The sequence below is a fragment of the Colletotrichum destructivum genome, chromosome 7 (assembly GCF_034447905.1).
Source record: "Colletotrichum destructivum chromosome 7, complete sequence".
Lineage (NCBI taxonomy): Eukaryota > Fungi > Ascomycota > Sordariomycetes > Glomerellales > Glomerellaceae > Colletotrichum > Colletotrichum destructivum.
This window is the reverse complement of record NC_085902.1, coordinates 1,514,425-1,539,572: the sequence shown is the minus strand read 5'-3', so window position 1 is coordinate 1,539,572 and position 25,148 is coordinate 1,514,425. Positions and strand designations below refer to the sequence as shown.

The following is a 25,148-nucleotide window of genomic DNA, read 5'->3' as shown; positions in this document are numbered from 1 at the left end:
ATCGGCCCAATTTCCCTCCAATCAAGGGGGAACCACTGTGCAATGGGAAGAACTGCGCTCCACTCGCTGTCCTGATGTATGAACGATCTGCTCGGTGCATCTATTACACTTTTCGGCGTGGTGCGTGACGCCGGTCGGCATCCCGAGGGTTCCTTTGGTGTTGATTTAAATAAATCGATGCTACTGCGGGGTCGAAGACGAGTCTTGGCGAAACCCTTGGGTCATCGACGGCCTCGGGGGGGGGGGGGGGGGGGGGGAGGGTTGACGGGCCGAGCCCCCTCTGTCTGTTTTGCGTGTTGGATCATGAAATCCTTCTGGTTATCGGTTGGAGATGGTTTTGTATGTATCGAAGAAAGAGGGTATTGAATTCTGTTTCACTCAACTGACGATGGGAGTTGGCCGGGGAATCATGGAGCTGGCAAGAAGCTGGGCAGGAAACACGGAGAGACCACCTCCCATCCCAGCATTCGCTCTTCATGACAACCACTAAGTGCGTTACATTACGTATGGGAGCCTCGCATCGTGAAGCCAGCTTGACTAATTGGTCTTGCTGGCCTGCTGCAAGTAAGCCCTATCCAACTTGGTTGTCGACGAGAGAGAGAAGCGAAACCAGTCAACCTCGACATTGGATTTCAGCACTTAGCCTCGTGTCCTGAAGCCTTTATGTAAGACCGAATTGAATCGGGTTTCTCGGACGAGAAACCTCGGAAAGGCTGTTGTTCCCTCCCATTCCGTCTGCCGCCAAGAGTCGTCCGTGCTATGTAAGTTATCGTATAGTATTCGGGTGTTTCTCCTTCAAAACTCCGTTTTGAGATTCACTCTCGCCAGGAAAAGGATGAAGAACGATTGGCTTCCAAGCTGGTTGAAACAGGGTTCACACCGCTTCTAACAATCGGTAATCGACCCTCTTTCAGCTAGGACAACTTTGAGCAGATGGACATCATCCGAAAAGTCGGAACGCGGCATTGACACCCAACCAGTCACCCAAGAAAGCCTAAGGTAATCCTCAGAGTTCCCTTCATACATTCAATGCTTCTTACTTTGAGTTTATCCGAGATAATGGGGATCTGGGGGAAGGGTGAGGCAGCTGTCAGCGCCACGTCGGATCGACTCGCCTACTCGCATTTATAAAGACTGGCGACGACGCCACTACATCGAAGGAAGGACCCATGCCGACATAACAATATCTGTTTTCGTCAACTAAAAATGGTACCGTGGCAGCAAGATATCCCAGCCCTCCGCGCAGAGGTCAATGGCGAGGTTTTGCTTCCCGGCGACGAGGGATATGAAGCCAGTTTGGTCCGGTGGTCCGTCGTCTGCATCAAACCAGCGGTACGATCACCCAGATACTCTTCCGGATATGTGCTCCTACTAAATAAGCTGTAGGCTCTGGTTGTCAAACCGCGGTCGGCTCAAGACGTGTCCGCTGCGATCCGCTTCGCAACGGCTCATGAGATTCCCTTCACGACCTGCAGCGGCGGCCACTCCACCGCGGGGACCTCCTCGTCTGACGGCGGTATGGTAATCCACCTGGAGCTCATGCACGACGTGTTCGTCGATGTCGGGAAGCGCCTCATCACCTTTGGCGGCGGCTGCACCTGGAAGGAGGTCGACGCCGAGGCGTGGAGGCACGGCCTCGCGACTGTCGGCGGCACCGTCTCGCACACGGGCGTCGGTGGTCTCATCCTGGGCGGCGGACAGGGCATGCTAAGCGGCCAGCACGGCGTCGCCGTCGACTGCCTAGTCGAGGCGGAGGTGGTGCTCGCCGACGGGGCTATCGTCACCGCTTCCGAGACGGAGAACGCGGACCTTTTCTGGGGCCTCCGAGGCGCCGGCGCGAGCTTCGGGGTCGTCACGCGCTTCACCTCGGAGGTTTTTCCGCAGGGGAGGATCTGGTCAGGACCCCTCATGTTCCCGATAGCCAAGCTACCTGAGCTCGTCGCGTGGACGAACGCCTTCGTGGAGAGGATGGACGAGAGGCAGTTTATGATCATTGGGTTTACTTACGGCCCGCCCTCTCGTTCGACCCCCTTGATTATGGTTCAGCCATTCCACAACGGAACGGGAAAAGAGGCCGTTGAGGGCGCATTCAAGGGTCTCATCGAACTGGGTCCCATAATGAACATGACGAACGAGATGGATTACCCGGTGGCAAACACGATGTCCGACAAGGTTTTTGCGCATGGCTCAAGACGAATAACCGGAGGCACCACCGTCACCGCGCCATTGGAGCTGTCCAAATGGGAAGAACTGAGCAGAGACTTCTACGCTTACATCGATGCGGAGACGGAGCAAGGAAACGATATGCGGGCCAGCCTCCTCGGCGTGGAAATCTATAAGAAGGACAAGGTGGCCAGCGTCCCGCTCGGGGCAACAGCCTACTCGAACCGCGGCATGTACTTTGACGTCCTGGTGCTGGCGTCTTGGACGGACCCGGACAAGGACGGGTCCATCCGGCGATGGCACGGCGAGCTGGCCCGGAGGATCAAGGAGGGGAACCACAGGGGCGAGGACGATGGCGTGGGGCAGTACAACAACTACTCGTGTGTCGTGGTGGATGTGAAGCAGGGCTTCGGAGACAATGCGAAGAGGTTGGTGGAGTTGAAGAGCAAGTTTGATCCGGCGAACCGGTTCGCGAAGAGTCCTTGGAAGATTGTGGCGCCATAGAGGAGGGTCGTTTGCAACATTCATAGCCCCCGGACTCAAAGACGGCATGTAGGGGAATGCAGTTACGGAGACCAGTTTGAACCGTTTCTCAACGCAAGAGTGTGTCCCACACGGGGGGGGGGGGGGGGGGGGGGGGGGAGGGGGGAGCCTAGAGGACCTCGTCGATGCAAGGTTGCACTCGAGATGCAAGAAAAGGTCCCGGTTGTGGTGGTAGTATGCTGCTGCTGGCTTCCCCAGACTCCATGGGACGAAGCAAGGGAGGCTCTTCTCTCTAGGAGCTGCAGAGTCGCAACACCGTATATGCTTAACCTATCTTTCGTCCATGTCTAATCGCGGCTTGGGTTCGAGTCGGAAAAGGCCTCGAGGTTGGCTCGAGGTGTACAGCATTGGAGCAAACAAGCCCTGCGACAAAGACGGTGGCCATGGAACGTATCGTTTCAATCATGCTTCCACCCTGCAGTCCGAAAACCTCATGATTGTGATTGTGCCAGATGCCATTCTATGCATCCTCTTCTTGGTTTTTTTCCATTATTGGGGATGCCAGTTAATGCAGGGAGACAAAGCGTAGCAGTTTGAGATGCCTCAGCTTCACATAGTGATCAAGTTTGAGTGTAACTCGGGGAACTGTTCCTCTTATCTTGATACACTGTAACCAGAGCCCATGATCACAGTAGCTACGTGTCATACCGACGAGCTCAGTCAGTTGTAACTTGTAAGTAGATCCATGGAGTGCCTGCCAATGTACATGGAAAGAACACCTGTGAACGCCCACCCCGTTTCCCCTTCCTTTGGATTCGGCCCTATCTTCCGTGAGTAAACCATCGCAAGCTTTCTCTCCACTGACTGCCCATATTCACTCCGTGATTCGTGTTTGGGGGTAGTCTGGTCTTCTCTCTCGTAGTACTTAAATCCAGGCCATCTCAGACGAACACGGCCAGCCCTTCTACTTCATCTCTCCACCAGGACAGTTCCCTCCGCACCTCCCTGCGTCTCTGCAAGCTCTACCTTCTCTCAGCGACATCACTTCGTCCACTCAAGGTCAACCAAGCCGCAGAAATGAAGGGCTTCGGCATCATCATCCCCGTCCTCTCGCTCATGGCCGCCCAGGCTCTGGCCCGCGACTGTCCTCTCGAGTCTGACTGCTTCCAGAAGTCCTGCAAGAACATACAACTGCTCATGGAACCGATTCCCTTCGTCGACAATAGTGTCTATCGCGGCCTTTGGCGTCTTCATGCAGAGTGCAGGGACAATGCTGGCATCAAGACCGTCACCCGAATAGACCTCTCCGAATGCATTGGCAACTTCGACGGCAACCTATTGTGGTCCAAACAGTCGGTTCACTCAGGCTCACATACCAGCCCTTGACTTTTCTTCCTTTTTCCTTTGGTAGCAGCCGCAACGACAATGTGCTGATACTTGTCCCTCTTCAACAGCGGCGGCTTGTACTGCGACGAATGCAAGCTCACGAAGACCGATCCTGTCATCATGCAGTGCGAGTGCAAGACCAAGAAACAGAAGCTTGTCGTCAGGGAGATCAACCTCTGTAAGTGAACTGGCAATCGAGTCTCCATCACCCTATCCGAAAGCTCTCGCTGACCCTCCTTCCACTTTCCTCTAGCCGAGGGCATCTGGGTCTATGATGGCGCCATCGGCTGCTACGATACGCAGTGGGTGAAGTTTCCTGGCATCGGCAAGTACTGAGCCCCGGACATGTCATTGTCCACCTGCTCGCTGAATATGGGGGGAACTGGGGACGTAGACCTGGCTTTGTCAAGCAAACAGATCTAGAAGACCATTGGAAGCAGAACACACGAAGAGTAACCCTTCATCAGCCGGGCTATTCCAGCACGCATAGAAGAGCCAGCTGCCAATGAAACAAGAGTTACTGAAGATGCTCAACGTGTTGAAATTATGACATGTACACATGCGGCAATGAAACTGTTCCTTGCTTGATCCTCCTGACATGTGACAGGCTCAACAGAGAAAGGAAGGCAACAATACCTTGGCGCATAACGACCAGGTTACTCGTCACGACTTGTAATCAAAGAACTCACATGGCAGATCAAGATGCGTTTGTTACGCTTTGGCTACTGGGACGATACAAGCATTTTCCAGCCTTCCGCCCGCTATGTTACAAGTACACGACAGATACTACTCATACCACAAACTTGCCACCACATCCACCGCATATCTCCTCCGAAGTTTCGACCTTGGCATCGAGTCCGAGATGCTCCTGCGCGATCTTGACAACCTCCTTCGTCATGAGGCAGCGGAGACCACAGACAGCGCAGGCCCTCGAGATGCCAGGCGCAAGGATGGCGAGACCGGTTGTTGCGCAGGTAGCTGTTGATAGTCAGCGAGGCCATTCATCCAGAAAGGAATGCAAACAACAACAAAAGAGAGGGAGCAGAGCAGAAGGGGCAAAACCGTCTCACCAAAAATGTGCCCTCTGCCGCACACCGACTCCTTGCCCTTATCCTCCAGCGGCGTCTGGCAGAACACACACCGCTGCTTGTTCTTGACCCCCTCGAGCCTCATCCTTAACGAGACGTTGCCGGCCCTCGCGCTTCCGTCAGACCCGAGCGTTCCAGGAACGGCAGGGCCGCCAGCATACATCCAATCCCACATCTTGGCCTCGGTGCTCTGCCTCGCCCAGGACGCGACCTCGCTCCTCCCGGGGCCGGCGGCACCCCCTTCGTCCCCGTCCACATCCATCGCATCGCCCGACAGGGGAGGGTTAGGCAACGCCGCAGCGGCCGGGCCGGACCGTGCGCCGAACATGACCTTGGTCTTGACGGACTTCTCGGGCTTCTGCGTGGCGTGCTGCGAGACCAGGACGGCGCTCATGCCGCCGGCGGGCGACATGGCCATGCCCCACATGCGCACGCGGTACGGGTGGATCTGCTCGCCGGCGTCTTCGGGGAGGTCGAAGTCGTCGTCGTCCGAGTCGGAATCCTCGCCCGAAGCGACGGACTCGGCGTCACCCCCCGCCGCGCCGACCCCGATGCCGCGACCGAGCATGGCCACGGGGACGGAAAGCTTGACTGTTGAAGAGATGGTGTCGGCCCATTTGGGGAGGGACTCGACGGCGGCGGCGGCGGAGGAAGGGTCGCCGGTACTTTGCTGGAACCAGTTGTCGTTTGTCGCCGTGGCGGAGAGGCGGATGAGAGAGTAGCTAGGCGCTTTGCTCTGCTTTGACAGGTCGGGGGGATGGATTATGAGACCTGGAAAAAGAGGGTGGAAAAAGGTCAGCGCGAGGGCAGACTATCATTGGGCGGACACGTACTTGTGATGGGGTTCGTCGCGTCGGGCGATGTGGTGTCCTCTGGAAAGGTGGTGTTGCAGACGCTCGTAGTATGAGGCTCCTTGACCGTTCCCTCCGGCCCGTTGAGCGCGACCTGAAAGGGCAGACCCTTGAAAGGAGACGCGATGACACCCCTGCAGACCTTGGCCCCGCCGCGGTCCCAGATGGCCTCTTCCCACTCCACGAAGGCGTCGGACAGGAGGTTCGTGCAGATCCCGGTGATGTCCGCCTCCTCGATGGCGACGGCGACGCTCGCGCCCCGCGACCAGTGGCTGGGGATCGTGATCCTGCGGAAGCCGACGTAGCTCCTCGCGCAGTACGCAAGAACGGCGGTCCTGGAGCCGTCCGAGAGGAGCCAGGGGCTCCATTTCAGGGAGAAAGCCGAGGTATAGGGGATGTAGTCGGGGTCCATGATCTGAGTGGGTATCATCAGCTTCAGTCAGCCACAGGTACTACGAGGGTGTTTCGTCAAAGCCAGACGCACGTTTATACTCGGGTGCGGTCCTCTCGCGTCGAACCTCGCAAGCTCATCAACCTCCCAAACATACGATCCCGCATTCGACTCGCCGCCTTCCGAGTCATCTGGGAGGTAGTACTGCACGCTCAAAACGACAACCTCCTCCTGATCCGTCGCGTACGCCATCAGAGCCTGCCCGGGGCCCAGGTACCTCGCCCACGAGAACGACCGCACCTTGTCCCTGGGGAGGTACGCGCCGTCCTCGCTCCCGGCGTCCGGGAGGGGCATGTTGGCGCCGACGCCCCAAAGAATCCTCCAGTCCCTAAAGTTCCTCATGCGCACGCCGAGGTCGACGGCGCCGCCGCCCTCGCCCTCGCCGAAGACGAGGAGAGCGCCGCTTGTCATCATCACGGCCAGCGCGGCGCGCAGGTTGCGACCCAGCCCCGCGGGCGACCACTCGACGGCGACGACCTGGTTCAGCGAGGCGCCGTACCCCGTGACGGTGCCGGAGCCGACGCCTTCGAAAGCCGAAGATGGGTCCTCTGCGACGCCAATGCCCGCCGACGCGGCGAGGTCGTCCTCATAAGAGGGCATGGCGAGGCCCTGCGCGGCGAAGAGCGAGGCGTTCATGCGCGGGTCGGGCTTCCGCGAGGTCGGGATGCGGAGGATGTAGGTGTAGTACTGCTGGCGGGTGGTTTTCCCGTTTTCCTGGGCATCGGCGACGGCCGCGGCTGCCGCCACGCCGGCGGGGTCCCCATCCGCCGCTTCTCGGGTGCCATCGTCTGCCGGAGTGGGGTGTTGGTGGTGCGGCTTTCCGGTGGTGGACGTCGGCTCCTCCGGTGTCGGGAACTCGGGGAGGAAGACGTGGACCGAGTCGTCGGCGGCGACGGCGAGCTCGGCGTCGCAGGAGAAGGCGAGGGCGTGACTCGTCAGGGGTCGGGAGTTGAGGGTGAGCGTCTTGAGGGGCGGGATCTGGAAGGGTAGTTCGCGCGTCAGCAGTTCGTTATAGGGTGAGAAGTTTGGGGCGAGCGCTTTGCGAGGGCTTCGAAGTCGTCCATGACGCCCGGCTTCAGCCGCCTGAAAACATGTGGGTAGAGGGCAAATTGCTTCGTGGATGATTCGCGACGGCAGCCTCAAAAGTTGACTGTGAGGCTCATCCGCGACAGGCTCATCCGCGACAGGCTCATCAGGTCAAGGTGCATCTCATGCCGCAAGAGAGGTAGATATGTGTGCATGAAAAGACCAAGGTGTGGTGCAAGGATAAGCACAGAATGAGATGGATGAGTGAGGTCTCGTGAATTGAAACCGCGCCCCCCCTTCCTGTTGCCTTCAACAGGCTATGGGCAACTGGAGGTGAGCGATGTAATAGACGCGAACAGTGGATGGATCAGGCCCAAAGACCAGCAGGGAAGGAGCATGCCGAAAGCACGTTGAGAAATCTAACATGACTGACCTTGGATCTATCCATTTTCACAGACTTTAGGTTGCCTACGGAACTCCATGAAGGATATGCTGGAGGCGATGTGTTCTTGTTCAAACACAGATGTCAGGCACGGCGGGCATGATTGATTTTTGAGAGTGAGAGCGAAATCCTCGGTGAGAAGCTCGGTGAGTATAAAGGTGAGGAGAGTGAGCAAGGTGAGACCCAGAGAGACCCGTCTGGAAATACTCCGGATAAATGTGCCAGCATCGCACCTCGACAGACCTGACGGATGTAATTGCAGCATCACAGCAAGTCTGTCGCCTAATTTCAACATAACACGAATGCATTTATAGTAATACGAATGTTCCTTGACCAAATACAAATTACCCAAAAACTTCAATGTCGCTCATCGTCATCGAGGCACATACCATATTATCAAGGTATGGCCCTCCCTTCCCTGTCCTATGAAACGCCATGCTGAGGATGCAATATCATGCAAGTCAAAAAAGACACAAAAGACGCAAAGATAAAAAGGTTGAGAAAGATCCATCAAGCCTTCACTGTGGGGTGACCGTTTTGACCAGCCGTCTTCTTCCTCTCGTCTTCCGCCTGCTTCGGGACCTCGAGATACGACCCCAGGATCCACAAAAGGGCGCATCCGACTAAAGCGGTGGCGCCGACGATCTTCTTCTCCCACCAGTTGTCGTTTGTCAAGGGCTTGGCCATCTTTACCCTCTTGGCCTGGGCCTTCGCGTTGGGCTTCTGGGCGGTGTCCTTATCGGCCAGCGAAGCGTTCTTCGCCGCGGCGTCGGACTCCTCGACCCGCCGCTTGAGCGCGGCGATCTTTTGGCTCAGCTCCAGCAACTCTTCATCGAGGGCCATGTTCTTGGCCCCGTCGACCTCAACGTTCTGCACGTTGCCGAAGAAGTCCGTGATGCGGCGGCTGCGTGCAGCGTCGGCGCCGCCAGGGAACAGGTCGTAGCGCACGCCCGCGTGGGAGTGGATCTTCTCGTACGTGTAGCTGTCGAAAAGCTCGCCGACCGTCTTCTTGGAGCTCAGGTCCTGGACTTGCGACTCGAGGAACTCGAGATTGTAGTACGTGTACCGGTCGATGACGGCGACACCGACGTCGTTGTCGGCGTGGTGAGAGTAGGACGACTGGTCGAGCTCCGAGGAGCCGGTCGCGATGATGTTGGGGGAGTAGAGCTTGCTGTACATGGTGTTGGCCTGGCAGGTGTCGATCATGAAGAGGATCTCATGGTATCTGAGCGATTGGTTAGCATCCGCCGCCGCTAGCAAGTGGTTCCTGCTGTTGATGTTCCTACCTCTTCTTCTCCCACATCTGCTCAAACGCATCGGCAAGATCAAACGCGCCAATCTCCTCGGCGTCCTGGAACTTGAGGAATTCGTTGCCGCCGTGGCCGGTCATGTATACGAGAATGTTGCTTCGGTCGTCGGTCAGGAGGCGCTTGCTGCGAGGCATCTCGTCACCGACGCGGTCGGTCAACAGGCGGATGAAGTTCTCGACGGTGACCTCGTAGCCGCGGTAGTCCACCTCGATGTTGTCGCCGTACAGGTCGACGGCGCGGTCCGAGTTGCTGTAGACTGTTCCGGGGAACGCGTTGCGCGGGTTGCAGGCCATGTCGTCGGGCAGCATGAGGATGATCTGCGAGTCGGGAATGCCGAGGCGCTTGACAGTACGGTAGATGGAGAGCACATTGGCCAGGTGGCGATAGTTGAACCAGAATCGCGACGTGCAGACAAGGACGGCCCAGTTGCTCGTGTGCTCGGCAAACACTGCCGGGGCCAGCGTCGCAGCGGCTAGGAAGGCCGGCAATTGCAGGAGGCGTGAGAGCTTCATGGCGACTTGCTGTTGCGATCCCAATGTCGTGAAGAAGTAATCAGAATTACCTTGCTGCAATGTCGTAGAGTGCGATGGTAAGGGTCCTAGGACTCGTATCAAGTCGAGTTGGAGTAAGGTATGTTGATGAGGGACGGATTGGTAAGGGGGCACGTTAGTAAGCCCCGCCACCCCCGGCCGCACAGACCATTTACCAACCCGTCCCAGACTACCAATTGTTCCAGGCTTGGTTTCTTTTATTCTTGAAACTATCTTGTAAGGTCGGCAGGTAGGCAGGTAGGTTGGCATTTGTTGCTTGAATGTCGCCTCTTTTTCTTCTGTAGGCGGCAGCTTCTATAGCTGAGGCGGTGAGCCTTGTGGTGGGTATCATTTCTCGAACAGGAAGATAAGACCGAGCTGCGGTATGCAATATGAATGTGTCATTCCGCTCCCGTTGCTTCCGCGGCCTGGGGGACTCGCTTGAGATCCGAAGTGAGGGATCGTTCGGGGTTGCAGGGAAACTATGGGGAAGCTTGCTGCACCAGTCAGCTTTGGCAAGTCTATGAACGGCACAGAAATGGAATAGAACAAGGGGTATTTCAACTCTGTTTATATTTGGGGCGCCTCTTCTGTAGTACGATGTATGATGCTGAGGAGCTATACGTGAACATACACCTTGCTAAAGATTGGCAACTGACGATTGATCATCCGCATGCTCACATCAAGACAATTCTTCTTGACTTGTGGTAGCCGGCTACAGGGTTGACTGCCCGCCCGGTTGGCCCGAAATCCGTGATCAGATTTGTAGCAATGGGCCCATGACCCACCCATACTCTGTTGCAAATGAAGAATCACAAAACTCAGCTCGCACACTGAGTAGCTATCGACTGCTTACTAGGTTATGTCTGGTCAGCAACGGACAAAACCTAATCTCCGACGGCGACAATAGTATTTGCCACGGCCTCCTCGTACTACTCCTTGGCACTCGGATGTCCATGACTAGATATGCCCCGGTTGCAAGCTGCCGTGCTCCTCCCTGAGTCCCAAACAGGCTATCTCTACTGTAACGATTGAACTCTGTTGAGATTGCAAACCGTCGTAGTCCTGGCCTTGTGGGGTTGCTCTCGTACTTGTCTGCATGGTGTATAGATTCGCAACGCCCTACGCCCTAGTGGGAACGAGTCAGGAACAGCCGTTCATTGCCTTTGTAAGGGGTTCGGTTTCGGGTCCGTATCAATTTATAACTATATCAAATTGCTCCACGAAGTTTAAATCAGTTTATACACTCCAGCCAAGTCCGCAAGCATGCCCTGTTCTAGGGTCGGTGAACCCACATTATGGGATGCGGCTTGTTATTGTCCTGGAAGGACTTGCAACACGTTTTCATCCAGGTTTATCTATAAAACGCCTCTCTTCCTCCTTGTACACTTTTAGAACCACCAGCAACCCCTCAGGACAACCCAAGTCTACCCAGCACCGCATTTCTAACCATTTTCCTCACTCATCAAATCACACAATCTTCCAGGTCCTTCTCAAACATGAAGTTCACTGTCTTCGTCACGGCCTTTGCCATCATCAGCGGCGTAGCCGCCAAGGTAAACGAATCAATATATCGACTTACAAAATGACCATAGTGCTTACTGGCCGTATAGGACTGCTGTTGTAGACTCCTCCCGACGAACAGGTGCGACTGCGTAGGGCCATATGCCGAGAACATCGACTGCAACAACATGTGCACCATCAGGGGCAGCAGCAGCTGTTGAAAATTGTCCAGCTTCTGATTGTCTGTCTTACTTTTGTCTTGGATTGATAAGAGCCATGGGAAAATAGTACAAAAGCGGAAAGGGAGTGAGCAAGAAGCTCTGTTCGAGAGAGTGTCCGAGTGCTTGTTCTAGGTGCAACTCGCGAGCATTGACAATATGTTGCAACCGCTCTGCACACCGTGATGGACCGTGAGGGGCCGCAATCGAAGAAGAAAAACCACAAGTGTTTCGTTTACGCTATTCACATATTGCTGACATGTTCTGAAGTTGTCTTGGCATGTCGCCCCCCCCAGTTGAGATTGACTAATTACAATACAGTAGCTTAGGTTAGCCACCACCCAAAGGGACACGAGAGTTGCTGCCAAGACATGTTTTACCTTCCGGTCAGTGCAACTCACACCTCAATAAAACCAGTATCATTCCATATTCGATGTAAAGGAAAAATTTGTGTCTTTGACCCCTCGAATCGGTCTGTTGACGAGCATTGTGCGTCTGCAATTATAGTTGTGATATTGAGTAGTGATAAGGTACCTTGAAGGAGGTACCTTACTTAATCATCAAGCAGAATCTCCACCCGCATCTTAGTGCACCCTACTCCGTATTTGCCATCGACTCCCGACCGTCTAAGCCACGCCTTTGCATTGTTGAGAATGCTTATGCTCGCACTTGGGACAAACTACTTCGCTGCCTACTTCTTGGCCAGAATCCACAAGAAAGTGGCGTCCACCTCGTCCTGGACGACGTCGTTGAGGATGACCTCGAGGCCGGCGTCCTTGACCTTGCTTAGAGTCTCGTCGGCGCCCCAGCCACTCCAGTACATCCAGCCCTTGTCATGGAGCCACTTGTCCATGACGAGACCGGGCATATTCTCCGAAGCGAAGTTGGCGAGCAGCAGGCCGCCGGGCTTCAGCCATTTGGCGATACGACGGATCATGTCGGACTGCTCGTCGCGCGGCAGGTGGATGATGCTGTACATGGCGACGATGGCGTCGAAGGAGGCGTCGGCGAAGTCAAGGCCCATCATGTCGCCCTCGACGAAGGCGACGCGGTCGGTGCCGTGGCGGGCGAGGTTCTCCCGGGCCAAGGCGATCTGGGTGCTCGACAGATCATTGGCGGTGACGAAGACGTCCGGGGCCAGTAGCAGGCGCTCGGTGACGGGGAGGCCGCAGCCACAGCCCAGCTCGAGGACAAGAGACATCTGGCCGGACAGCGGCTTAGCGGCGAGGAGCTTCTCCATGAGCTTCTCGAGGTACTCGATGCGGAGCGACGAGTGCTGGGCGGTCCAGTCGTTGTAGGCCGGGGCGATAATGTCGTAAGACTCCTTGAGGCGCGCCTTGACGTTCTCCGGGGGGGTTGGGACCTGGCCGTCCTCTGGGGCTGCTGCCATCTTGTTCTTGTGCTTGCGCGGGTGCGCGGGTGTTTTTGGTTTTCTATTTGGATGCCCACGATGCGTCTAGACTAGTGTGAATCCCAGGTTGTCAACCAATTTATGTGATATCCTCTGACAGGTTTAACGAGATGAGGAGGAGATGAGAGCCCGAAGAGGTGCCGAGTCTCACGATATAAGTACGTCGAGGGCGACGCTGGATTGGGATGCTGACACCGGGCGGTGATGGTGGGGTCGCGGGGGGGGGGGGGGGGGGCCTTCATGCCCATGTTAAGGGAAGAGGGGATGTGGCTTTTGTGCGCGGGCCACACTCTGCGGGATCATATGTGGCTGGTGTTACTCCGTACATGGGATGAAGTCTACGGGCGGTGGAGCCGATGGCCCAGGGGAGCTACAGGGAAGCTAAAGACTACTTGCCTAGAAACCCAAGGTGGGCAGAGCTCGGAGGAGTAAAGTCCGAGGTGAGCCGGTGACTCCTCCCCGTCTTCCGTCTCTGATGCCGATCGACAGCGTGATGACTGGCGTCAACATCGTGTGATTCCAGCCACGCATATCAAGGGACGACGACGTAAAGGATTAGGTGCATATTCCTGTGAACTCGCAACGAGAAATTGACACTCGAAGCGGCGGAAATGTACGGGGGGAATTTTGCAGTACAGTCTCCGAGGGAGCCTGCACAGCCGAGCTCAGATGAAGTGTGTCTGTGTCGGACCGTTGAAGTTTGATTACTTAAGCTTATTTCTCAAGACGGCGGCACCTGGTATTTTCGGCCATTCTTTCGTCCATTGCCCTTCCATTGCCCTTCCCTTCCAACATTTTTCTTTTTCTAACCCCCCGCGTGCCGCTATGACGTTTAGCGCTAAAAACCGAGAGCGGGACAATCACATGCACGAGGGTCGAAGAGGCTTTTCTCTTTGCATTCTGCACCTGTTGGCTGTTGCTCCATGCGATGTATGGCGCGACCCCTCTCGAGGGGCTACATATTGAATACGGATACATCGTGCTCTTTCCAACGGCTGACGCATCTGGCGTAGCAGCAGCAGCAAGCCCATCCAGAGCAACCTGACTCACTGCCGGTCGGTACTTGCTTCCTCACCGTGTGGTAGTCTGCAGCAAAGTACCCGGCAACGGCAGTGCAGTGACATTGACAGTGCCGCTCCGTGACTCTTCGTCTACCCCTCGATACTGGATACCCCATGTGTATGGATCATCCTCCCCTCGCTCGCAGTGTCTTCCCAGCCTGTCACCCGTTGGAGTCGCTGCATCTGCATCTGCATCTGCAGGACTGCAACCCCCTCGTTGACACATTCGGCGACACCACACCACCATTGGCCAACCGCGCAACCCCAAACCCTTGATTGCTTGCTTCTGGCCTGGACTCGGTGGACTTGCAGGACTGGATGAAAAGGATCTCCATGGGCGGGGGGGAGGGGCACTCGTCCAAACCTGTGAACCACACACACCAATCCAATCCAAACCCGTTGTGTCTGGCATGCCCCCGGCCCTTGCATCATCATATGTGAATGTGATCTTTTTGCGCAGCAGCAGCAGCAGCGGCGGCGGCAGCGTCAGCGGCAGAACACAGCCGTCTATGTGCTTGCTTTTTTGTTTGTTCTGTAGCCTGCAAACTTAGCTACCTGAGTGTCTGGATATGACAACCAAGACAAACGGGACAAGACGTAGGGTCCAACCGCAATTGCCAGACGGCATCAGTATTTTCCCGCTTGCCGCGGTCGAAAGCTCAGCCGAAATACTGATTATTCCACACGACATCTCGCTTTCCGACCACTGGCCGGCCGACCGACCCCTAATTCTGGGCCCCGGCGTTTTCCAGTCCCAGTCCCAGTCCCAGTCCCAGTCCCAGTCCCAGTCCTAGTCCCAGTCTCTTCTTAGCGCATGCGAAGTCGGGTGTGTGTTTGTGTGTGTGTCGAACTGGTCGGAGAGGGGCGCCAGACACCGGATAACCGACACAAAATCTCGCGGCAGAATTTCTGGAATCCATTCTCTCTTGCGCTTGTCATTCATCCCTCGCCTCCGCCTCTACTCTACCTTCGCTTGTTCTCTGGTTCGCCATAACTTCTTTTCGGCCATTCCACCTTCATCCTACGTATACGCTACCTAGCCCGCCGGACCCCTGAAGCCTAAACGCAGCCTGCCTCACTGACGGCTCTCGCTCTCGCCCTCGCCTTCGCCCTCTCGTGGTCCTCCGCCACCGGCCAAAGCTTATTTCGCCTGCCCAAGCCATCCGATCCTCTGGCTCCGCCAGTGTCCGCTGGTGTCTCTAGCCGCCTTTGCGACCGTCTTTATTTGATCCCCCGTCCGTTTTCTTTCGTCACTAGACCAGTCACCCACGCCGTTGGTCTTTCGCCGAACACCTCCAAGTCAGCCTTTCTACGCATTCTGACTGGGCATCTGCATCCCCGACCCGCCTCGCCGACAACATGGGGCGTCCGCCCGCGTACATCTTTGTCGTCAGGTAGGCCGCCTTCCTTCAGTTCCCACCTGTTCAAAAAAGTTTCCAGGAGAAGGCTGACAAGACTGCAGGCACGGCGCTCGTCTGGACGCCGCCGATAAGAAGTGGCATCTCACCTCTCCGACTCCCTACGACCCTCCTTTGACCTACGGCGGCTGGCAACAAGCAAAGGCCCTCGGCATCCGCATCGGTAACATCCTCCGACAGGCTGAAGCTGATGGTGCCGCCGACCCCAGGTCTTCCAACGGTCGCGACCCTTCCGCCGACTCTCAGAAGAAGCGACGCAAGTTCAAGGTCGTTATTCACAGCTCGCCATTCTTGCGATGCGTCCAAACCTCTGTCGCTATTGGCGCCGGCCTGGCCCAGGCACCTCCCCCGGGAACTCCCTCCTACCCGATGCCCTCGCCTACCACGAACCCTTCCGCCTCGCCCTTCATTCTCCCGGCTGCCGTAGCTGAAGATCCCCGTCCGCTGTCCGTCGACACGAACGAGAGCAACCCCGAGTCCTCTAGAAAGAAGAAGATCAAGAAGTCCACCCTCCGGCTGGATGCCTTCCTGGGCGAATGGCTATCGCCTGAATACTTCGAGATGATCACACCCCCGCCGGGCTCTGCCATGATGCTGGCAGGTGCAAAGGCTGATCTTCTGCGACGGGAGAACATCGGCGCTCATGACCAAATCGTCGAGCATGCCCACCACCACGCTAACTCTGTTGGCCAGGCTCAGAGTCAACTCTGGAACAGCCCCAAGTTCAGGGCAGCTCCCGAGCGCTCCGGCTCGGCCGACTCCAACTCGCCTTCCATCCTCGGTCTCGACAACATATCCTCCATGGCCGGCGCTCTGCCACGAAGTCGTGCCGATAGCACGGCTAGTTCCTCGAGCCAGCGGGTCCGGTTCGCACTGCCAGAGCCCGCCAACCCGAACAACCCAAGTGATGGATATCTTGCCCCGAGCCCCAACTATGCCCTGTCCTCTAGCGCCAAGATCCCCGACGGCTATGTGGCGCATGCGCGGGATGCTTGCGTCTCTGTTGACTACCAGTGGGACTCGATGAGGGACCCCCTGGACTGGGGCGATGGCGGCAAGTACGGCGAGGAGTGGACGGCCATGCACCAACGATTTAGGAAGGGCATCCAGAGGCTGGTGGACTGGTACACCACGGCCGAGCGTCCCGCCGAGATGGTCACCAAGACGGTGAAGACGGCTTTCAACGGCGACACCGAGTGTGCCATTGACGACGAGGACGAGGACGACGTCGAGCCGGTGGTCATTCTCGTTTCCCATGGCGCCGGGTGCAACGCCTTGATCGGTGCCATCACCCACCAGCCGGTTCTCATGGATGTGGCGATGGCTTCCTTGACAGTAGCGGCCCGAAAGCCGGGCCGCGACTCCGAGCCCTCGGGGTTGGACACTCCCATGTCAGAGGTAGACATGGACCCCATGTCTGGCACGAAAGGCCTCATTCCCGTCCACCACTATTACGATTTGAAAATGTTTGCCAACACCGAGCACTTGCGGCAGCCCGTGTCTGCCACCCACAACTTGTCCAGGGCTCCCTCCACCGCCTCGAACCACTCGCAGAACGGCCAGCCACACCCGCGGGGCCGTATTGCGTCTGTGAACACGTATACGCCCGGGTCCATCACCCTTAACCCGGACTCCTTCGCCTTCCCAGGCAGTCGGAGCAACTCGGCGAACGCGAACCTAGGCAGCATGCGCCGCACCTCCAACAACACATACTCCCTGCCCAGGGCACCGACGCTTAACACAACCGGAATCACAGTCGGAAGTGGCGCGACGAGCTTCACGAAACCCTCGCCGACGCTCTCGGTCGGGCTGTGGTCGCCCATCACGCCGCAGAAGGAGACAGAAGAGGAGGACGAGGACGATGACATCTTCCCGGACTTTGACCACCGTAAGAAGCTGGCAGCGCTCTCCAAGCCCGGACAAGAGATTATCAAGCCGCCGACGCCGGAGAGGAGAGAACCGCAGTTCGGCGGCCCCGCCAAGGTCCCGCACAGGCTACAGGAGATCTCTCGGCCCACCTCGAGCGACGGCACCGACGAGGAGAATAAGATCCCCCAGCTGGGCACGTTCAGCGCCGGCGGCCTCTGGGGAGCGCCTCGCCCGCTGGGGGAGACAGAGATTATGCGCGACATGACGACGTCGAAGCGGCGATGGACCGTCAACGAGCGCGCCTAGGGGGGTGAGCCCGGGTGAGCCCGGCATGAGAGATGCATGCGTTACAAAGCAAAATGGGTACAATAATCAGACTCAGACGAGCCTACGATGTCGCATACGGCAGTACAGCACAGGGTAGCATGACAGTGGCACAGCCAGAGTGTACACAGATACGAAACAACACCAGACGCATATTTATTTGGGCGGCAAAGGATAAGCAATCATTTGTACTTTTTTCCAAGTCATCATTCTCGGTTCTTGCATCATGGCGTAGTCGACACCAAGGGACAAATGAAAAATCAAGGTTGCGGGCGGTTGAGATCATGGTTTTATCAGTATCAACATTTTTAATAGCCCACAAGATGGGACAAAAAAAAAACCCAGCATTGAGCGGGAAGGGGGCCATCGTTTCTTTTCTTCTTTTCTTCTTCTCTACTCTACTCCGAAAATCATAACCCCCCTCAATATTTTGATGAGGCATGCACTCAGATGCGTTGTCAATGAGAACAGAAGACAAGTTTTTTGTCATGCTTGCAACTTTCTTGCTGTTCCATGTAGCAGGAAGGACGCTGTGGCACGAGGTAACATTGTATAAAGTCGAATTCGACGCTTCTATTTTGGGTTGACGTGACGAAATTGAAGAGATGAAGCTGGACATAAGAAAATGTTGTGTTAAAAAATCCAAGGTCCACGAGTGCCTCCTTCACAAACGCCCGTAGTGTATACAGCAAATCTAGCGTTGTTTGACGCTCCTCTCTGCTTTACTCTCTCATTCTTCAGTGTCGCCCAGCACCTTCCTCCGCGCCCTCAACCTCTAGTTCTCTTGCTCGGCCTCAGCAAATAACGGCTGTTTTAGTCAAAAGCCTTGTTCATGGCCTGGTGGGCCAGCTCGACGCCCAAAAAGGTGGCGGCGTTGGCGGGCACGGCCCTTGCTAGGGCCGGGCCGAAGCCCGGGAAGAAGGCGCGGAGGCCGCCGCGAGCGTAGACCTCGCGCACGACGCCGCCTAGGGTGACGTTGCCCTCGGCGGTCTGTAGGCGCGACTTGACGGTGTCGACGGGAAAGACGGGGATCCACATGGCGACGCCGGCGGCGGCGCCGGCGGCGGTGATGGCGAGCAGGCTCAGCTCGCCCGAGGGCTTGCCGGTGACGGGGTCCTTGGGCGTGAGGCGGCGCTTGATGTACTCGTAGGCGGCGAAGTAGGCGGCGCTTCCGGGGCCGTCGCGGGCGAGGGTGGCGGCGCTGCCACGGAAGACGGAGCGCAGGCCGCCCTCGGCGTAGAGCTGGCGGACGACGTCGACGCCGCCAGCGTACTTGGGCGACTCGCCCGGCTTGAGGCGCTGGGACTGGACTTGAAGGATGACTTTCACACGCTCGAAGGGGGCGGTGATGGCGGTCATGGGCACGGCGGAGAAGAAGCCGGCGGCGGAGACCTGGGCGATGGAGAGCGGCGCGGAGGGATCGGAGGAGGAGGAGCGGACGAGGGACTTGCCGAGGTCGTAACCCCAGAAGGAGACGGCGACTATTGGAGAGGGGTGTCTGTCAGCGGACGTCGTTGGATTTTGGGAGGACAAGGAGCAGTAGTAGGGAGAAAAGAGGAGAGGGAGGGATGGATGAACGTACACATGGGCGTGACGCCGACGAGCGGGGCCGAGACGCCAGCGTACAAGCCCCTGCGCAGGCCGTCGCGGGCGACGCTCTTGCGGACAACGTCGATGGCGGAGGAGTAGACGCCCCTGTCGGCGGTCTGGAGGCGGACCTTGACGAGGTCGAAGGGGTGGCCGACGACGACGGCGCAGACGCCGCCGAAGCCGCCGGCGGCGAGGGAGCGGAGCTGGGTCGCGAGGCCCGAGGCGGCGGCCTTGGTGTCGGCTTTCAGCTCTTCCTTGGACTCGGGGATGTGAGGGATCTTGTCGGCGACGGCGCCGGGGAGGGCGGAGGGGAGTTTGGCGTTGATGGACGCCGCGGCGTCCGAGGTCGAGGGCGCCATTGTGTGCGTGGTTGTATGTGTGGGAGAGCTGTGACAAGAGAGGAATGGAGGGGGGAGAGGAAGAGGAGGAGGAGGAGGAGAAGAGGTTCTCGCGATGGAGGGCGCGGAAGGGGGAGAGGGTGTTGGACGGCGGTGGTAGTTGTTGTCGTGGCGAAGGAAGAACGTCCGGGGGAGGAGGGAGGATTCACGTGCCGGTGGATTGAATCGTGATGGTGGTGCGTGTGTGGTGCTTCCCAGTGGTTCCTGATCCAGAGTCCCGTGCGGTCCGTTCCTGGCGCGAGTTTTTAGTCCGGTTAGCGGTAAGGGAGGAAAAGGCTATCTCGTGCGCGCGCGCGTGCGTGCGTGGGTGGAAGTGGACGGAGGCGGTGGATGGTTCGGTCGTCCGCTGGAGGTGTTTCTTTTTCCTGCGTCGGTGCGAGGGAGAGACGGAGGCAGCGAGAGCGGGAGTGGGAGGAGTGGAAGCTGGGCGTGAGAGCTTCTACGTCACAGCGAGCCTCGGCACATTGGCAATTGGCAATTGGGTCCCCCACCTGGAGCCGGAGGAGGTACGGGGCGCGCGGAGGGGGTTATCTGGGGGGTGGATTCGGGTAAGTATCCACTGATGATTGAGGCACGGGGGGGAATATGGCTTGTGATGAATGCTCCGTTTGCGGTGACAAAAATGTCCAGGTGCAAAGGCCGATCGATCGATGTTGTGCAACAGAAAAGCTGGCGCGTGAGAAAACCAAGGGCCCCAAAAGGACACTTTTGTCTCTTATGGGGGTTTTTATTATTATCTATTTATGTTCTCTCTTCCCCCAAGAGAGCTCATCCCAGTGCGGGATGAAACCGTGACCTCAGATGGCGGCGGGCTGGGTGCTGTCGGCCCAGCGCTTGCGCGATGATGGCACAATACCGCCCAAAAACCGGTGCCTCGGCCGTTCGGCTCATTGTGGTGCAGCTACCTAGCAAGCTGAAGGAAGCTCCGGTCTGGGGGGTCTGGGGGAAGGAAGGCGGTCTGGCGGGGGGCTTGCGGGCCCCGCTAGCGCTGCACTGTCGACCTGGGGAAAACATGGACATGTATGCACGAAGAATATCTCTATGTTGTGTGTATGTGCGTGTGTGTTCCTGAATTATGTGTATGTCTTGTTGGCTGTGTCGACGACTTCTCGCAGTTGAATAGAGCCTACTCGTTTCCCCCTTTATCCAATCTTTCTTTCCGCCACCGATGAACCAGCGTGTGTAGATGACGCGGGGTATGGGACGAAAGTCAATTCCACATCCCCCCCCCCTGGGAATACATGTGACATTCCATCCTGTGCTAATGCCAAATCACAACACGGCTAACCTCACGCATCGCAACCCCTCACCCCCAAATCAATGCCTTGATGATGCAAAATCCGCGGGGAAAGGACTGCGCATGTATTCCATAGCTTAGAAAAAAAGGGGGAGGGGGGCATGCAGTAGCCCGCAGTCGCAACCCATCCGTCTTCAGCCGCCAGATCCGGCACAATCCAAACCACCCAATTTCCCCCAAAATTTCTTCCACCACGAACCCCTAGTTTTGTGTGTCTGCACGTCCAGTCCCCCCCCTTTCCCCCAGTCCTTTTCCCAATCACCGCTCCGGGCAGACGGAGGTGGGCAACGGAGGCAAGGAGGAGGCCGGGATGACACCCGCCGTGGCCCCGAGGGCATGGCCTCATTTTCCTGTAGCATGTCGGGTTGACGGATGTCTCGCGCCAAGTCGCCATCACTTGCTGCAACGAACCTCTTTGGCCTTAGGTGGGTATCTAATATTTTTTTCTACCTTTGTTTTGTCTTTTGCTCTTTTCTCTCCTCTCCTAATTTGTCGCACCGCACACCCTACCCCTATAAGTCTCTGTATGACTTATCGCTATGCCGCCCTGTGATGATGTCGAGTCGCGGTGTGTAAACCGTCCCAAGACCTCCAGAGGGGAAAAAAATAGAAGAAAAAAAGTCGTAGGTCAAGAAAGCCACACAACCGCAACAAGCCGAACGAGAATCAACAGCGCCTCAAAGCGGCAGGCTGCGGGGGGGGGGGGTCCAATATCTGCCGCGACTCGCGAAACCCCTTCTTTTCTCCAAGAAGAGGGGCTTTCATCTGTCGCCAAGCCTGCACACGGTTCTTTGCGTGCCTTTTCCCACTGCCCAAACCATCTACGGAAGAATAAGATTATCCATAGAGACCAGACGTTCCTTAATCCCGCTTCGCGTAGACATCGTCATCCGCCAACGGCTCCATCGTCTTCGCCATGGGTCTCTCCGGCGCCGAGCTCTCCTAGAAAGCCCTCGCCTTGAGCGGCGTCGTAGCCAGCCCCGTCGACCGTCCCACGCCGCACCAGCAACTGCTGTCGCCCTCCCTCTCGACCTGCACCACAATGTCCATCGAGTTCTTGAGGAGGTAGTCCCGCACCCGATCCCGCACCTCGTCCAGGCTGGCGCCCCGGCCCGCTACCACGTGCACGATGCCCTGCAGCTTGTCGCCCGAGTCCTCGCTGCTGCGGTCATCCATCCAGAACTTGGGCACCGAGTAGTTGACGACGCCCTTTTGCTGTAGGATCCCCGCGAGCGTGTTGCGCAGGTTGTACTCGACGTCGTCTGGCACGTTGAGCATCAGGTTGCGCGCCGACGACTTGATGAGCGGGATCGACGCGAGGAAGATGAGCACCGCGATCGCGCACGACGCCAGCGGGTCCCAGAACGTCCATCCCGTGTAGTACGTCAGGATTGTCGACACCACCACCGACGCGCTGCCCATTGTGTCGGCCAAAACGTGCAGAAAGATGCCCTCCATGTTGTCGTTGTGATGCGAGTGCGCGTGGCTGTGCTTCTTCCCGTGCGAGTGATCGTGTCCGTGATCGTGTTCGCCGTGTGAGTGAGAGTGCCCATGACCGTGGTCGTGCCCGTGATGATGGCCGAAGCCCCACAGACCCAGCAGGTTGATGACGCCGCCGAGAAAGCTGACAATCAGAAGCTCTCGCAGTCGGTGGAGTTCCTGGCCTTCCCATATCCGCTCAAAAGCCTCCACAATGATCTCGACGCTCAGCAGCCTAGCATCCATTAGCCTTGGTTTGTTTTGGTTTTTGTAGTGCATCGTGTCACACGGCATCAAATACCTACATCAGCAAGATACCGTTGGCGAAGCCGCTCAGCGTCTCGATCTTCCCTAACCCAAAGGGAAAACGCTGGCTCTGAGGCCACTTGCTCGTGACCGCGGCGCAAAGTCCGACGAAGAGGGCGAAGCAGTCGAAGAACATGTGGATCGTGTCGCTCAGCAGACCGAGAGAATCGGTGACGTAGCCGTAAAAGGCCTGCACGGCCATGAAGCCGAAGTTGAGACTGTGCATTTCATGTCAGTGGCGGCAAGACCGGCAATTCTATCAACCAACTCACGTCATGAAGTAGAAGATCCTCCTCGAGTCCTTCTCGACGAGAATGGTGTGAAGGACCGGAACGGCTGGCGTGTACTTCAGCAGAACCCTTGTGAACAATGACGGTTTCGCGTGGTCGTGTTCGTGCGAGTGATTGTGGCCGTGACTGTGGCTGTGAGCGTGCGAATGACCATGATGGTCATGCCCATCGCAATGGCCGTGATCGTGATCATGGGAGTGATTGTGATCGTGATCATGATCGTGATCGTGGTTATGGTGGTGGTGGTCTGTCGTCGTGGTCGTCGTCGTGCCGTTGAGAGGCTGGAACGTTGCTGAGAAAGATCCTGTCGTGGGGGTCAACAGCTGGCGTCCGCTTGGCGTAATGTCCGTCTTCCAGCCGTCCATTGTCGCGAGCGATTGAGGCGGCGCTTTTTCTCGGGGAAAGGAAGATTGGCTCGAGTTCGCGCGGTAGTGCGAGTGGCCGCCGTGCGTGTGGCCATTGTGATTCTGCGAGTGATCGTGATCGTGGTTGTGGCCGCTGCCAATCGAGTCTTGGCTCTGGCTGTGAGTGTGCAGCCCGCCGTTGGACATTGTCGACTTCAAAGCATGGAGAGACGGCGGCGAGTGTGAGTGGGAGTGCATGTGATGATGGTGGGCGTGCGGTAAGGCGGAGGATGGCAAGGCGTAGGATGATGCCATGTCGACTACGACGCGTGGTCGACGTCGATCGAGGACCCGGGTCCGGGGTCGCTGTCGTTATCGGCGGCGGCGGCGGGGACGGGCGAGAGAGATAAAGAGAGAGAGAGAGAGACAGAAGAAAGGAAAGGATGTCGCTCGTCCACTGTGTCCTGTTTTCTCTGGGTCGTCGCCGTTCGTCTCTCCACCGAGGAGGACCCGTTAGTGCGGGATCTTTACCAAGACCCCCCTATCGTGGGTAAACCCGAGTCATGGGCCGGAGGCTATCCGCGCTGTATGCGTGTGATTTCTCCGGTGTATCGGCGACGGCGAAGGCTGACGGCGAATAGGGCAAATGGCGACGAATGTGTTGCAATTGAGGTGTCGTGGGACATCCAGCGCCGTGGAATTGGGAGGAGAGAGGACGGCAGAGTCGTGTGCCCGTCGTAGTGTAGTGGTCGTTGCAGTGCACCTGGAGCCGAAGGCGGCGGCAGCGGCGACGGTTCAGGGGACGTATCTGTACAGGCGAAAGAGACGGAATGGAGTCGCCCCGTCAATGACGTTGCGCCGCAATCCCAACGCTGAGCTGAGCTGGGCTGGGCTGGGCTTAGAGGAGGGCCTTGTGGAGGGGAAAGGCGGGAGATTTGATCGTCGATGGACGTGCCGGCGAGTCGCACAGACAATGACAATGCTGGAAGCACTGGAAGAAGGGAGCCGACGTAACAGAGAGATAGAGAGGAAAGAGAGGAAGAAGACGTGTGTGGCTGAAGAAGAGTCAAGCCGAAGGTTGATCTGTTGTTAAAGACGCTACGCTTCCCAAAGGTGGGATGTCCAGCGTTGTTGTGGTTTTCTTTTGTTTTGCTGTTTTTCTTTGGCCGAACCCACGGGATGCATGGCTTGTCGGGCGGTGCCTCCTTTCAAACCCAGCGCCTTCAGATGAATCTCCCACCTTGTCCCAATGAGGAATCCAGCCGTCAACCCCTGCAGATTTCTCCGTGTGGGGAGTACAGTGGAGAGTACTCTGTACAGGTGGGCGGCACGTTCGTCGTGGCGGTGTCTGTGATTCGTCATTGGGAACTAGACGACCATCAGGACTCAGGAGAGGAGAGGGGAAGATGCTTGGCCCATGCCGGGTTCGGAAGCTTTGAGCTGGCTGCATAAAGTTGGCCGTGCAGCTGAGAGACAAGACACGCAGATGGGATATGCGATAATGCGACCTCGATTACAGTCTGGTCCAAATGTTCTCTGATGAGGGACAAAGTCTACAGAGACGGGCGCGAGGTAGGTACTCTGTAGATAGCTAACAATTCCCTATCATTGCATCCGTAGTGTACCTATGCAGACCAATCGTGATATACTCCCCTGGGCAGGCATATGCCTGTCTGAGCGTCTTGAAAGTCCAGATACCGCCGATTGACACGCATTGCTGACCATTTTTTTGCTGTTGCTTTTTTCTCTTGCTGCTAAGGCTTCCCGATGGTCTGTGTCTGTTTTGCATGTGCAGCAGCAGGTTTCCCATTGATTGATTGGGCGACGAAAGCGCAGATTGAGTGTTGGTGTTGTTGTTAATCTTCTTCTTTTTTCTTCCATTTAGAATTGTGATGATTATGAACAATCAG

General features: G+C 57.1%; 9 protein-coding genes across 9 annotated transcripts; 4 read left to right on the top strand and 5 right to left on the bottom strand.

Moving 5' to 3' along the window:
• Nucleotides 1-1,206: 1,206 nt before the first annotated feature.
• CDEST_11042 (Putative berberine/berberine, FAD-binding domain, PCMH-type, FAD-binding, type PCMH, subdomain 1) lies at nt 1,207-2,667 on the top strand (the record flags this gene model as incomplete). The annotated part of the gene is made up of 2 exons (XM_062927198.1): nt 1,207-1,332; nt 1,387-2,667. 2 exons carry the CDS (start codon nt 1,207-1,209, stop codon nt 2,665-2,667), a joined length of 1,407 nt encoding a protein of 468 aa, XP_062783249.1.
• Nucleotides 2,668-3,723: 1,056 nt separating this feature from the next.
• CDEST_11041 (Putative cyanovirin-N) lies at nt 3,724-4,368 on the top strand (the record flags this gene model as incomplete). The annotated part of the gene is made up of 3 exons (XM_062927197.1): nt 3,724-3,998; nt 4,101-4,210; nt 4,286-4,368. The coding sequence occupies 3 exons, from the start codon at nt 3,724-3,726 to the stop codon at nt 4,366-4,368; spliced, it is 468 nt and encodes a 155-aa protein (XP_062783248.1).
• A 379-nt stretch (nt 4,369-4,747) lies between these two features.
• On the bottom strand, nt 4,748-7,980 carry CDEST_11040 (Putative transcription factor IIIC, 90kDa subunit, transcription factor IIIC zinc-finger). The gene is made up of 5 exons (XM_062927196.1): nt 7,882-7,980; nt 6,456-7,400; nt 5,954-6,386; nt 5,103-5,891; nt 4,748-5,010 (listed from the first exon to the last, which is right to left on the bottom strand). Exons 1-5 carry the CDS (start codon nt 7,894-7,896, stop codon nt 4,823-4,825), a joined length of 2,370 nt encoding a protein of 789 aa, XP_062783247.1. The 5' UTR covers nt 7,897-7,980; the 3' UTR covers nt 4,748-4,822.
• A 420-nt stretch (nt 7,981-8,400) lies between these two features.
• Nucleotides 8,401-9,712, bottom strand: CDEST_11039 (Putative peptidase C13, legumain; the record flags this gene model as incomplete). The annotated part of the gene is made up of 2 exons (XM_062927195.1): nt 8,401-9,115; nt 9,177-9,712. The coding sequence occupies 2 exons, from the start codon at nt 9,710-9,712 to the stop codon at nt 8,401-8,403; spliced, it is 1,251 nt and encodes a 416-aa protein (XP_062783246.1).
• A 1,378-nt stretch (nt 9,713-11,090) lies between these two features.
• CDEST_11038 (uncharacterized protein) lies at nt 11,091-11,708 on the top strand. Its single transcript, XM_062927194.1, has 2 exons — nt 11,091-11,286; nt 11,344-11,708. Exons 1-2 carry the CDS (start codon nt 11,230-11,232, stop codon nt 11,452-11,454), a joined length of 168 nt encoding a protein of 55 aa, XP_062783245.1. The 5' UTR covers nt 11,091-11,229; the 3' UTR covers nt 11,455-11,708.
• Nucleotides 11,709-11,918: 210 nt separating this feature from the next.
• On the bottom strand, nt 11,919-13,056 carry CDEST_11037 (Putative S-adenosyl-L-methionine-dependent methyltransferase superfamily). The gene has a single exon (XM_062927193.1). The coding sequence runs from the start codon at nt 12,839-12,841 to the stop codon at nt 12,143-12,145; it is 699 nt and encodes a 232-aa protein (XP_062783244.1). The 5' UTR covers nt 12,842-13,056; the 3' UTR covers nt 11,919-12,142.
• A 1,824-nt stretch (nt 13,057-14,880) lies between these two features.
• On the top strand, nt 14,881-18,329 carry CDEST_11036 (Putative histidine phosphatase superfamily, clade-1). Its single transcript, XM_062927192.1, has 2 exons — nt 14,881-15,317; nt 15,386-18,329. The coding sequence occupies exons 1-2, from the start codon at nt 15,283-15,285 to the stop codon at nt 17,514-17,516; spliced, it is 2,166 nt and encodes a 721-aa protein (XP_062783243.1). The 5' UTR covers nt 14,881-15,282; the 3' UTR covers nt 17,517-18,329.
• A 1-nt stretch (nt 18,330) lies between these two features.
• CDEST_11035 (Putative mitochondrial carrier domain superfamily) lies at nt 18,331-20,192 on the bottom strand. The gene is made up of 2 exons (XM_062927191.1): nt 19,117-20,192; nt 18,331-19,015 (listed from the first exon to the last, which is right to left on the bottom strand). The coding sequence occupies exons 1-2, from the start codon at nt 19,481-19,483 to the stop codon at nt 18,348-18,350; spliced, it is 1,035 nt and encodes a 344-aa protein (XP_062783242.1). The 5' UTR covers nt 19,484-20,192; the 3' UTR covers nt 18,331-18,347.
• A 967-nt stretch (nt 20,193-21,159) lies between these two features.
• On the bottom strand, nt 21,160-24,711 carry CDEST_11034 (Putative cation efflux protein). Its single transcript, XM_062927190.1, has 3 exons — nt 22,877-24,711; nt 22,604-22,822; nt 21,160-22,533 (listed from the first exon to the last, which is right to left on the bottom strand). Exons 1-3 carry the CDS (start codon nt 23,551-23,553, stop codon nt 21,762-21,764), a joined length of 1,668 nt encoding a protein of 555 aa, XP_062783241.1. The 5' UTR covers nt 23,554-24,711; the 3' UTR covers nt 21,160-21,761.
• Between the last annotated feature and the right edge of the window lie 437 nt (nt 24,712-25,148).